The sequence below is a fragment of the Saimiri boliviensis genome, chromosome 17 (genome assembly GCF_048565385.1).
Source record: "Saimiri boliviensis isolate mSaiBol1 chromosome 17, mSaiBol1.pri, whole genome shotgun sequence".
Lineage (NCBI taxonomy): Eukaryota > Metazoa > Chordata > Mammalia > Primates > Cebidae > Saimiri > Saimiri boliviensis.
The window spans coordinates 46,475,717-46,488,830 of NC_133465.1; the positions used below are offsets into that span (position 1 = coordinate 46,475,717).

At 39.8% G+C, this 13,114-nt stretch overlaps 1 protein-coding gene across 1 annotated transcript; it reads right to left on the minus strand.

The window, feature by feature from the left end:
- Nucleotides 1-2,488: 2,488 nt before the first annotated feature.
- KRT20 (keratin 20) lies at nucleotides 2,489-12,346 on the minus strand. The gene is made up of 8 exons (XM_003942797.3): nucleotides 11,901-12,346; nucleotides 9,345-9,427; nucleotides 7,438-7,594; nucleotides 6,941-7,102; nucleotides 6,640-6,765; nucleotides 4,981-5,201; nucleotides 4,232-4,269; nucleotides 2,489-3,317 (listed from the first exon to the last, which is right to left on the minus strand). The coding sequence occupies exons 1-8, from the start codon at nucleotides 12,306-12,308 to the stop codon at nucleotides 3,220-3,222; spliced, it is 1,293 nt and encodes a 430-aa protein (XP_003942846.1). The 5' UTR covers nucleotides 12,309-12,346; the 3' UTR covers nucleotides 2,489-3,219.
- Between the last annotated feature and the right edge of the window lie 768 nt (nucleotides 12,347-13,114).

Here is a 13,114-nt window from a genome sequence, read left to right on the forward strand (position 1 = left end):
TAAAATAACGATTCTACCTCTTTTAACAGGTAGTTAAAAGAAGACCATCCTAAATTAAGAATAACAATGTTACCTCTTTTAACACAATGTCATTATTGTCATAAGACAGTGGTCTTTATAAGAGAACAGTTCTGAACCCATCTGCTTATTAATCGGTTTCTTATTAATCAGATTAATAAGAATTCAGATTTCTTATTAATCAGATTCACAGTCTGGTATTTGCATGTGAAAGTTTCAGACCATTCTGGAATGTGACTCAGTAGGTGAAAAAGAATTCACTTTAAAAAATTCTTAACATCTTTAAATGCAATTTAATAGGTGGCATGACTTGGAATAAAATTAAGGGGTGGGGGGGGGAAAGAGTATGTCTGATGATTCCTGAAGGATCTAGAAATAGAAATTCGATTTGGCCCAGCAATCCCATTACTGGGTATATACCCAAAGGATTATAAATTGTTCTATTATGAAGACACATGCACATGTATGTTCATTGTGGCACTGTTTACAATAGCAAAGACCTGGAACCAACCCAACTGCCCACTGATGATAGACTGCACAAGGAAAGTGTGGCACATACACACCGTGGAATACCATGCAGCCATAAAAAACGATGAGTTCGTGTCTTTTGTAGGTACATAGATGAATCTGGAAACCATCAGTCTCAGCAAACTAACACAAGAACAGAAAATCAAACACTGCATGTTCTCACTCATAGGCAGGTGTTGAACAATAACACATGGACACAGGGAGGGGAACATCACACACTGGGGTCTGTTGGGAGGCTAGGAGAGGGGCAGCGGGGGATGGGGAGGTTGGGGAGGGAGGACATGGGGAGAAATGCCGGATATAGGTGACAGGGGGATGGAGGCAGCAAACCACCTTACCGTGTATGTACCTATGCAGCAATAATGCATGATCTGCACCCGTACCCCAGAACCTAAAGTACAAAAAAAACAAAAAACAAAAAACAAAAAGAGTGAAACCTCTTCACTTTGGAAAGGAAGGCAATGAAAATAGGTGAAAATACCTTTACTGACAAAAGTTGTGCTGAATCAAGTCGTATGTGAGGTTAGCCAGCAAAGCTGGACATTTGCCACAATTGGCTGTTGTGTCTGGCTGATGAAAATGACAATGAGAAAACAACAAAATAACTGAGGATAGGCAGGTGCAATGTGAAATTGTCGTTTTCACAATACTGTGAATCATGTATTGCTTTGTTACATAATTAGTTGCTTAAGAAGGTGTCATGGTTTTAGACAAACGGCCCAGAGTTTTGGTCTCGCTCTACTACTTGGTAACTGCATGACTTTGGGAAAGTGTTTACCTCATGTCTTCATATTAGTCCTTAATTATCCTCGTCTGTAAAATGGGGATAATATAATAAGGTTGAACCATTATATATGTTCTATAATGGCATATAAAATTGCTATTTCTGAAAGTCAGAAATCATCATATATTAAAAATGCTTTTAAAAAATTCTTTATTTTCTCCATTCAGAGTAATGAATCAAGTGTCTGCTGTGTGTTAGACATTATATTAAATCTTAGGAATTCAAAGTGGTACCACCTGCATCCTCAAAACTTCCCAACTCTTAAAAAAAAGAAGTTATCATCTATTGGCAGGTTCACATGATTCAAGCTAATAGCTTTTACCTCATAGGATTATTGTGAGAATTAAATAAAAAATACATGAAATGTTTGCCACAGGGGCTCATAGTAAGTGCTCGATAAGTGGTGGATATTCTTATAATTGAATGAATCACCTAATTATTTTCTATATTATAAACTCAATCCCACTTATTTATAACTTCTATATCAAATTTTAAGTTCAATCTATTTACTAGAATACAACAATTTAGTGCACATTGATTTTCCCTATAAACATCCATATGCAATGATTGCTTACTAAAACGAGAAAAGGGTGGGGATACAATATGTGGTTTGTTTTTGGATTTGGCTTCTTTCACTTAGCATTTTTTTGAGGTTCATCTGTGTTATAGCATGTATCGGTACTCCATTCCTTTTTATTGACAAATAATATTCTATTGTGTGGATATATTACATTTTGTTTATCCATTTATCAGTTGATGGAAACTTGACCTGTTTTCGCTTTGGGGCTCTTATGAATAGTGCTGTTATAAACATTTGTGTATAAAAGAATACACTGTGTGATTCCATTCATATGAAATGTCCAGAGTAGGCAAATTCATAGAGAGAGGAAGTAGATTAGTGGTTGTTAGGGGCTGGGAGGAAGGGAAATGGGGGTAACTACTAATAGCTACAAGATTTCCTTTTGGGGTGATGAAATGTTCAAAATTAGACAGTGGTGATGGTTGCAAAACATTGTAAGCATACTAAATACCACTGAGTTGTACATATTGTAAGGGTGAATTTCAGGGTGTGTGAATTATATCTCATTGCAGCTGTTCTTAAAAAAAAATGGAAGATATTTCATTAAAAATGTATGTTCACCACATAAACAGAGCACCTGATAGTATATGTAGTTTATTATCAAAAGGAGACACATTTTGCCTTGAGAAGGGTTTCAGTAATGTTTTTAATCTATTTCCATTTTAAGTACAGTGTACTTCACTCTTATTCTGCTTAGCATTTGTGATTGAATTTGACTCTCAAATTATTCAAAGAACTGTGTTGAGTTTTGAAAGGCAGTAGAAACAATGGGGAAAGCAGATATAGCTCGCAGGTTGAAGAGTTGTACTGGTGCTGAAAATTCAGTGAGATTAACCAAGAAATTGGCTCAGTAAGAAACCAGGGCCTACCAAAGGGGGTTTTACAATTCAGAAACAGGGAAAAATTAGAGTTTTATTTGCAATTTACAAAGTTTAGTATAATTTGCAAAATTGTGCTAAACTTTTTGAGGTTTAGTATAATTGAAATGTGCTTCAATTTTCAGGAACATTACCTACAAATTGATATTAGGTGGTCTGCAGCTTGTGATTGATGTGGTCCATGATAAAGATGGCAGTAAAGATGTTTTAAATATTCTGCTGCTCATTAGATTTCGTTTTTGCAGACAATTTGCAGCTCCTCTGAGTAAAACATTTATATTCAATTACAGAGTTTGATAAATAGGATTTCCCCCCATCCCACCCTTTTGAATCACTGCAGAGTATTAATAGTGCTTTCTTCCAGGAAGCAAAGATAAGATTATAGCCAAATTTCTTTCAAAACCTCAGCAGCATCTTCTTTTGGTAGCTGTTTAGATATTTTCTTCCACTTCTCTGACTTCAGATGACACAACCTTGCCATCCACTACTTCTTCCACGACTGTCTTAATCTTCCTGGTTTTCTTTATATCTGAATTTATAGTAAACATTAAATGTTAACTCAGGCACATGACTTTGCTGATTTATAATATCCAACTTTAAATTATTATTCTTTTTACTTATTTCCTTCTTTTAGAAAAATGTTAAACCCATCCTCTTTATCAAATAATCTTATCCATTTTATACATAGATGTAGAAAATGTGCTTCTCCCCAAATTAAAAAATATCCTACTCTTCCCACCCCTAAGCAGAAATAAATGATCTTGAATTTAAGAGGAATTCAAATTTTGTCTTATTTTTCCTTTTCAGGATCTCAGGATGTCTCAAGATAGCAATAGCACAGGCCAAGAAAATCACCCCCTTCTGAAGAATGTGCTCAAGTTCCCACATGGAGGGTTTCTTGATGCCATGTACAAGAATTTTAGAATCCTGGTGTCATATCTGCTCTCTTGAGAATTGGCCTCTGCTATAGTTTGGATGTGTTCCCTAGAGTTCATGTGTAGAAAACTTGATCCCCAGTGTAACAGTGTTGGGAGGTGGGGCCTAGTAAGAGGTGATTAGATAATGAAGACTCTGTCCTTGCGGATGGATTAATGTGGTTTCCATGGGAATGGGTTAGTTATTGTGAGAGTGGGCTTGTTATAAAAGCAAGGCCAGCTTCCTCTTGCTCTCTGGCTCTCACACACACTTTTTTATGCTTCTGCTTTCTGCCGTGGGATGGCACAGCAAGAAGGCCTTCACCAGATGATGGCACCTTGATACTGGGCTTTCTGGCCTCCAGAACTGTGAGCCAAGTAACCTTCTACTGTGTGTAAGTTATCCAGTCCCAGGTATTCTGTTACAGCAACAGAAAACAGACTAAAACAGCCTTACTTTACTTTTTATCAGTGGCAGGTAGTCAACAGCAGCTGAGTGTCATAGAAAATGTGCAAATTTAGAACTTACCTTTCTCTTCCTGAGTGCTTAACTGATACTCCATAGTTCTGTTTTTTTTTTTTAAATTGGAAAGAAGAAAAAATAAACAGAAAAAAAGCGTTATTGCTATTCTGAAAATGGAATGCACTTCTTTCATATTTCAAAGTAAAATCCAAGTGAATGTGTTTTAATGCTTTCATATTTATTTACCTTTTACATTGCTTGTCATTGCACACTTGAGTGTTTTACACTTGAAAAATACATACCTTTAAAACTGACCAGTTTATTATAGGCTAAGGAATTCCTCTAATTAAAATAACAAAAATACAATGGAAGTTCAAATTTTGTGTTCTCTTGCTGATATTCTTAGGTATGGTATCTGAAGACAGTCGCTGCTGCCACATTGATGATTCCCAAAGTGACTCCCATAGACCTCAGCAGCTTATGGTCTAATTCACGAGCTCTCAATTTGAATTTCCAAAAAGTTATTGTGCTTTCAATTGTATATTAATGATATAAATTAGTATCAGCATAACCTGTGTCATATAGAGAATTATCTTCTAACTCAGTCCTGCCACATGATTTCAAAGCTGTATTTGATAGTTTGGGCGTGTGTGTAGTTTTTGGTATATTTTTGTTTTGTTGTTGTTGGTGAGATGTGTGAGTATAATTGCTTCTGTCCTGGGGATTGCATTGGTGCTGGGTAATGAGTGACAGAGACATCAAAATAGGCGTGCATACAGACATTGACACCTATTTCTTGATTCTAAGAGTCTTACTTTACATCTTCTCCTTCCAGAAGGCGGCGGTAGGTAGCAATTTCCTGCTCAAGCCGAGTCTTTATGTCAAGAAGGATATGGTATTCGTTGTTCTGGTGTTCTGTGTCACTCCGAATCTGCATCAGTTGGGCTTCCAGGGAGCTCAGCAGCGACTGGAGGTTGGCTAACTGGATGCCGTAACGGGCTTTGGTCTCCTCTAGGGTATGCTCCAAAGACTCTTTCTATGAACACAAGAAAAATAGGGCATTTTTTATCTGAGGACTTGATTCAAGAGATGGATCAATTTTCATTTCTTTTCAGAAGGGTTTCTGCATCTCGTCACTGTGGGCATGGTGTGTATTTCTAGCTCCATCTCCCACTCTTCCCAACTAGGCAACCTCAGCCAGCCAGCTAGGATCATTAGCTCTTGGGGTTTTTCTTTGCTTGTAGCTTTGTACCCACTGTTCTCTCAGTGCGGGACGTTGTAAATTGTTCTCAATATTTGCTTTCCCCACCATGTGAAGATGTTTTACCTCTCATTCCTTCATCAGACTTGGCCATGTGATCTGTGGCATTTCTCAATTGCAGGATTAGACTCCTTTAATCCAGTGACACCTGGCTGGGTCATGTGACTTTGGCTAATAAAATGCAGGTGAAACTGACAAATGCCTTTTCTTTTTTTTTTTTTTTTTTGAGACAGAGTCTTGCTCTGTCGCCCAGGCTGGAGTGCAGTGGTATGATCTCGGCTCACTGCAATCTCCACCTCCGGGGTTCAAGCGATTCTCCTGCCTCACCCTCCCAAGTAGCTGGGACTACAGGCGCATGCCACTATGCCCAGCTAATTTTTGTGTCTTTAGTAGAGACAGGATTTCACCATATTGACCAGGCTGGTCTCAAACTCCTGACCTCAAGTTATCCTCCTGCCTTGGCCACCCAAAGGACAAATGCCTTTTCTAAGGAGAAGCTTTAAGAGCTATCAAGTGGCCCAACCATTACTCTTTTCTTTCTGCCAGGATACTGGCATGTCCTAGGTAGGGTCTACCCCTTTAGCTTTACCCCTGGAGAGGAAATGTCACAATGGATGTAGTATTGTGGCTGTAGGCCACTGTGATTTGAGGGATTCTGGTTATCAAAACAATTTGTCATGGGCTGGCTGATTTACTTGGCCTGGAATATCTCTAGTCTGTTCTCCAGCTTAAAATTTTATCTTAACTTTTAAGATCTGGTATAATGGACACATAGAGAGGAATAGCAGACACGGGGGCCTAACGGTGGAGAATGGGAGGAGACAGAGAATCGGGAAAAATAACCAATGGGTATTAGGCTTAATACCTGAGTGATGTAATAACCTGTACAACAAACTCCCATGACACAAGTTTAACTATATAGTAAACCTGCGCACGCACCCCTGAACTTAAAAAGTACACAAAAAGAACTGGTTTAAATGCCACTTTCCCTGTGAAATCTTCCAGATTGGCTCTTTCCTCTGCATTCATGCAGTACATTGCATTTTCCTTGATTTTTCTCTGTCCTTTAATTATAATTAGTTATTCGGCCTGTTTCCCTGCTGGCTCTGCAAGGGGAAGGGTTATTTCTAATGGATCTTTGCATTTCTAGAGTTCCTAACAGAGAACCTGGGTCAGCACATACTGGATTGAGAAAGAGAAGTTAGATGTTTACCATGCTGAGATAGGACTGGAGTTCTATCTCTAGGCTCTGGAAGGTGCGTCTCAGCTCTGTTAGTTGAACCTCAGTTTCTTTTAATTCTTCAGTGTTCACTGTGACCTGTTGCTGCAGAGCTGCAGTCTAAAGGGCCAAGAGTGAAAAAAAAAAAATAGCAGAGGGATGAAAATAAGAATGGAAAGACAGAAAGAGAAAGTAAGAATGAACAAATGAAAAATAAAATGAGTTCTCTCTTTCGGGAGGAAAGCTTCTACACATTTGCTCACACTTTACTGTTAGCTGTCTCTTGCACTGTTACCTGTCTCTCAAACTGTTCTTTGGCCTCTTGAAGGCTCTTCTGGGCCATGTCTTCATACTTCTGCCTCATTTCATTCATGATGGCACCAAGGTTCTGACCTGGAGCAGCATCAACCTCCACGTTGACAGTGTTGCCCAGATGCCTGTGTAGGCCATCGACTTCCTGTGAAAGTGAAAATCCTGGTTGATTTTAGTCTGAAAAACACTTTCAGATAAGGCTGGGCAGAAAAGACAGAGGAAATCTCCTGTCCTCTTTCATTGTGAATGAGTGAAAAAGAAAGAAAATAATAAATTGTGGTCCAGGTACTGCTCTAAGTCATTTAACCGATAACAACATTATGAAAAGAAGTTAGGGCTTATATCACTATCGTCATTGTCAACATCGCTGTCACTACCACCACTAGCTCTCCCTCCTCCTGTTTCCCTTCCCCCTCCTATTATTGTTATGATATAGGATCATTCCATCGTCTCCAATACGACTTCTGAATATTTTCTCACCTCCTGATGCTCTTTTTTGAGGAGGGCTAGGTCTCTATTCAGATCTTCAATTTGAACCTCCAAATCTGTTTTCTGTAGGGTTAGATCATCAAAGACCTTACTCAGGCCTTGGAGATCGGCTTCCACTGTTAGGCGTATTCCCCTTTCAGTCTCAAACCTGTGAATTAATCAGTATACAGACATAACTCATCCTTCTAAAGCCATTATAAGAGAGAGAATCTAATATAATGAGATAGATTTTTTATGTGGCTTATGAGGAGATTAATTTCAATATTTTATAACATCCTTCTTTATACATTCATGAATTGTACAGAAGAACCTAGGAGTCAGACAATTTGCTCAAGAATATAATCTGTGATTTGGAGTGAATGGTAAAAAGGCAATCTGAAATAATTTTGAACATTTCTAAATTCTAGAATACATTTTATAAGAAATTAAATTGTGTTAATTATTGTGTTGGCAAAGGGTTCTTAATATGGATATTAAATAATGGTTAGATTTACTTAATAATGTACATGATCAATTTATTTTTATTACTTTGTAAACAGAGGCTTCCAAAATGAATTATCTCTAACACTTCTCTAGAATCTTACATAAACACACATTCTCTCTCTCTCTCTCTCTCTCTGTGTGTGTGTGTGTGTGTGTGTGTGTGTGTGTAGATGTATGTATATTTGAGACAGGGTCCCACTCTGTCACCCAGGCTGGAGTACAATGGTGCAATCATGGCTCACTGCAGCCCTGACCTCCCGGGCTAAAGCAATCCTCTCACCTCAGCCTCCCAGGTAGCTGGGATCACAGGCAAATGACACCATGCTAAACTATTTTTTTTGGTATTTTTGTGTAGAGACAGGGTTTCATCACGTTGCCCAAACTGTTCTCAAACTCCAGGACTCAAGAGAGTCACCTGCCTCAACCTCTCAAAGTGCTGGGATTATAGGCATTAGCCACCATGCCCTACCCAATTTTCTAAAATATCCAACTTTAAAAAATGACAATGCAATGGAACACTCAGTGCTAGGTAAAATTGGAACTAATGTACCTTTACTGCTTTCATCTTTGCGTTTGATTTCCTATTTCCTCCTTGTTAATCCCTTGGAGCATTAAAAGGCTAACGTTCTAACCACAAAGGGCTTTTTGGGTTAATGCATTATACAAATTCAGGATGAAGAGGCCCTAGTGTGGAAGCTGTTTTCAAGGAACAGCTCTGGCCACACGTGGTGTGATGATTATGAAGAAAGTGAACTTTTTTTTTGAGACAAGGTCTCACTCTGTTGCCCAGGCTGGAGTGCGATGGCACCATCTCAGCTCACTGCAACCTCCGCCTCCCAGATTCAAGCAATTCTCCTGCCTCAGCCTCCCGAGTAGCTGGGATTACAAACATGTGCCACCACACCCAGCTAATTATTGTAGATTGGTCCTGGTTCTTTGGTTGGCCAGACCATAGTGTCACCTCTGGAATGTGGGTCATACACTTGCAGACACTTGAATGAACATGGAGAATTACTTGGCGAATCACCAAGCATAGACTAAAGACTCTCTTTGGACAATAGAAAGGCACTTAGGCAGAAGGAGAATTGTAAATTGCTTTGTTATTACTCCAAAGGGCAGAGTTAGGTATAGTGGGTTAAAGGACAGATGCCAAATTACTAAAAAAAATTTTAGCAACTAGTAATAACCAAGGAGAATAGTAGCTACTGGAGATGTTCAGTAACATGCTGGGGGATCAAGAGAGAGAGAAGTCCAAACCTGAGTGCTGCACTAGCTTCTAACATGTAGCTTCTAACCTCCTTGAGGCGCCAAGATTCTGGAAACATTGCACAGTGGTTCCTTTACCAATAATGATATGGAAAGACTACTAAAGGAATTCTTGTTCATAAATGTTTGCCATGTATTAGTGAACCTACTTCAGTCTGAAGTCCTCAGCAGCCAGTTTAGCATTATCAATTTGCAGGATACACCGAGCGTTTTTCAGTTGAGCATCCTTAATCTGGAAAATACATGAGAAAGAATGACATTTTCTTTTCTTTTTTTCTTTTTCTTTTTCTTTTTCTTTTCTTTTTTTTTTTTTGTTATGGAGTCTCACTCTGTAGTCCAGGCTGGAGTGCAATGGCGCAATCTCGGCTCACTGCAACCTCCACCTCCTGGGTTCAAGCAATTCTCCTGCCTCAGCCTCCCTAGTAGCTGGGATTAGAGGTGTCTGCCACCATGCCCGGCTAATTTTTGCATTTTTAGTAGAGACGGGGCTGTCTCTATTAAAGACAGGCTTGTCTCAAACTCCTCACCTCAGGTGATCTGCCCACCTTGGCCTCCCAAAGTGCTGAGATTACAGGCCACCACGCCTGGCCAAGAATGACATTTTCAGATGGATAGGAGTTTACAAAGATTGAGTTTATCCTCAGCTACAGTGACTATTATGTCAAAAATGATATTCATTTTGAGTATTTCTACATGAAAATAGAAAAATCATGACATGGGTATTTAACATTATAATAGAGTCATAAAATGCAACTCTAGACCCCAGGGTTTGGTTTGCTTTCTTGTGATTCTATGGAAAGAGAATTTAACTCACCTTGAATCATCAGAACTTATTGAGTGCCTTGCCTTTGATGTTTCTGCTTAGAACATTTATGTTAGGCCCTCTTGCCCGGTGAACTCCCATTCCGCCCTCATGTCTCAGGTTCAACAACATTGCTTCAAAGGAGCCTTCACAGATGCTCCCAAATGCTGCACAAATGCTCTCTTCACGGATGATCTGCCTGTGCTCCCATTATCCCTCTGTATGCGGGTTCCCTCTGTGTGCGGGTTGCTTCTGTCCATCTCTGTTTCATCATGAATCATGTTGTGTCCACCACAATATTCTCCAATGCCCAGCATGGTACCCAGCACCTAGTTAGTGTTCATTCAGTATTGGCCAAAAGCAAGAACACTTGATAGGCTGGCCACAGTAGCTCACATCTGTAATCTCAGCACTTTGGGAGGCTGAGGCGCGTGTATCACAAGGTCAAGAGATTGAGACCAGCCTGACCAATATGGTGAAACTCCATCTCTACTAAGACTACAAAAATCAGCTGGGTGTGGTGGTGCATGCCTGTAGGTCCAGCTACTCAGGAGACTGAGGCAGGAGGATCGCTGGAACCCGGGAGGCGGAGATTGCGGTGAGCACAGATAGCACCACTGCACTCCAGCCTCGGCAACAGAGCGAGATTCCGTCTCAGAAAAAAAAAAAAGAAAAAACACTTGTCATATAATGGATGCATATGGATAAAAAATGTAGGTGCAGAAGATGTTACAATGACTTTTTCTCTTTCAATGGATCCAGTTTTGGGGAGGGCTGCCTTCCTATGACTGGGACTGTCCAGCTCAATGGGATGGGTGGCCTGTGCCTGTGTATTTGAGATGAGCCAAAGTAGAGTCAGAAACACAAGACAGGTGTGGTTCGAACGTTTTTAGTGAGAGCCTGAGAAGGATGAACTTTACTCCGTAAGGGAAATTTAAATACCATTGCTACACATGCCCATAGTTTCTAAAATTCCAAAGCAACTCCCCGTAGAGTCTGAATCAAATTGCACTGATGTTTAGTACAACTCCAGAAAAAGAGACTTGCTGGTAGGTAAGTGAGCTTTGCTGTAAAGGAGTATGAATCTTAACATAGAAATGAAAATTAACATTTTTTTGGATTAGATAAGAACTTTCATTTGAAGCAAGGGCTCTGTGTCATATCTGAAATCTTCAATTAGGAGCAAAGTCTTCTGCTTTTATTCCATGCAAGTGATAAAATACAGAGCTCCACCCTTTTTTGATGACATAGGATGAGGCTGTGATATGATTGCAATAAATATAAATTGGGGCAATAGAACATTTTATTACTGTAGAAGTAATTTCTGAACTGCTTGATGATGATGATCATGTTATTAAACAGGGCATTTAAAAACCCAGGCATCATTAAGACAATATTCCTGCGTTGCTGTTTCTACCCTGGGTCACTTTGTTATTTAAATCTACAGTACAGTATTCTAATAGTCTTATTATAACATTTTCTTAAATAAAAGTAGAAAAGTCTCTGAATTGACTGGGGTTTCAAAACTTGATGAGGACTCGGTGAAAAACTAAGAGAGATTTATCACATAATTAATTTTTAGCTCTTTTCAGAAAGACTGTTCACTATACATTTAGCCCTGATGTGGTGAGTTGTGACAAGGATACAGACTATAAGCCTGGAGGATAAAAATGTTCATATTTTGTATGTAATTATATTTAACATTAAAAATAGTAGGATTTAAAGTCATCCTGCTATACAGTTAGGTACTCCAGCGCTAAAGGGAGATGAGAGAATTTTTATAGATGTAACATTGTAGCCTAATTTGCTTTACAATGTCCATTTGAACCAACCTAACATAGATAGCCTCTTGGTTTATCTTGCAACTAAACACAGATTAGGAAACACAGGTGCCGTCTCTCACCTGATTTCGCAGCTCTTCAATCTGTCTGTAATATGCACTGTAGTCGCGACCACCACTCGGGGCGTTGGTTTCGTACCACTGCTTGATCTGCACTTCAAGTTCGGAGTTGGACTGCTCCAGGGCCCGCACCTTGTCTAGGTAGCTCGCTAGACGGTCATTTAGGTTCTGCATGGTCGTTTTCTCATTGCCAACAAACAGGTCCCCGCTGCCAATGAGATCGCTCCCAGAGCTCACCATGTTTCTGGAGGTGGTGGAGATGCGGGTGCCCCGGCCTCCAGCACCCCCGTAAACGCTGGGTGCCATCCCGAGGCGCTGCATGCTGACGGCAGAGCCCTGCAAGGAGGAGCTCAGGCTTCTGTGGAAGCTTCTGCGGCTGACATCCTTTGGCGTTACCGGGAGGGAGTACATAGCTTCAGGCTGGCTGGGGCAGCGTCTGTCTCATGGAGGGTGCTGAGCTAGCCTTTTATGAAGTCCACAGGCAAAAGACTCCTCCTCTGCTGACATGTGACTAGGATTGGCACCACCGTCCACTTGGCCTTGCTTCCACACCTCCACCCTTTGTATAGCAATATGTTACTGTGTTTAATTCAATTCCAGAAAATACCACTAGAGGCATTTCTTGGAGGCTTTTCTCAGGGGAGACTTTTTCCCCCCTTTTTTTAAAAAAATTAAACAGTGGTAACAAAAGGAAGCAGGAAAACAGGAAGATAGATGTATTCTTTTAGCCCCTGCACCTGCCTTGGCAGGTTTCCTTGATCCTAACCTATGCATAAAGAATAGTTACAATCCTCATGTATAATTTAGGTATCTAAAAAGACAGATGTGCCTACATAACTGAAAGTCACACTGGCGATGAAGGACAATGGTTTATTTGTACTGAGGAGGTGCTCTTCAGAACCTGTGTTTCGTGCTTTACTTGTGTTTGGCTTTTAAGTTTATTCTGGTTTGGACATCTTATTTTATAAGACTGTTAAAATACTTTGTACAAACACAAAACCTCGAATACCTAAACCAGGAATGAAACCATTATACATTTGGAGATGTAGTTTGGGGATGTGAATTAAATGAGTTTTAGGAGAGTAGTGGACTAGATGATTTGGGAGGTTATTTTCTTTTTATTTTTAATCTTCTATGACTAAGTAATGCATTTTAGGTTTCCCGTCACTGCCTGGCTTCAAGTCCTGTTACCAAGACACTTAGAATAAATCACACAC

Excerpts from the sequence above, each read along its gene's own strand:
- KRT20 (XM_003942797.3), bottom strand. The coding sequence starts at position 12,308 with ATGTACTCCCTCCCGGTAACGCCAAAGGATGTCAGCCGCAGAAGCTTC. Across the intron at positions 5,202-6,639 it reads TCCAGTCCTATCTCAGCATG|AAAGAGTCTTTGGAGCATAC; the intron begins GTAAACATCTAA and ends TTGTGTTCATAG. Across the intron at positions 4,270-4,980 it reads CTGGAAGGAGAAGATGTAAA|AACTATGGAGTATCAGTTAA; the intron begins GTAAGACTCTTA and ends AAAAAAAAACAG.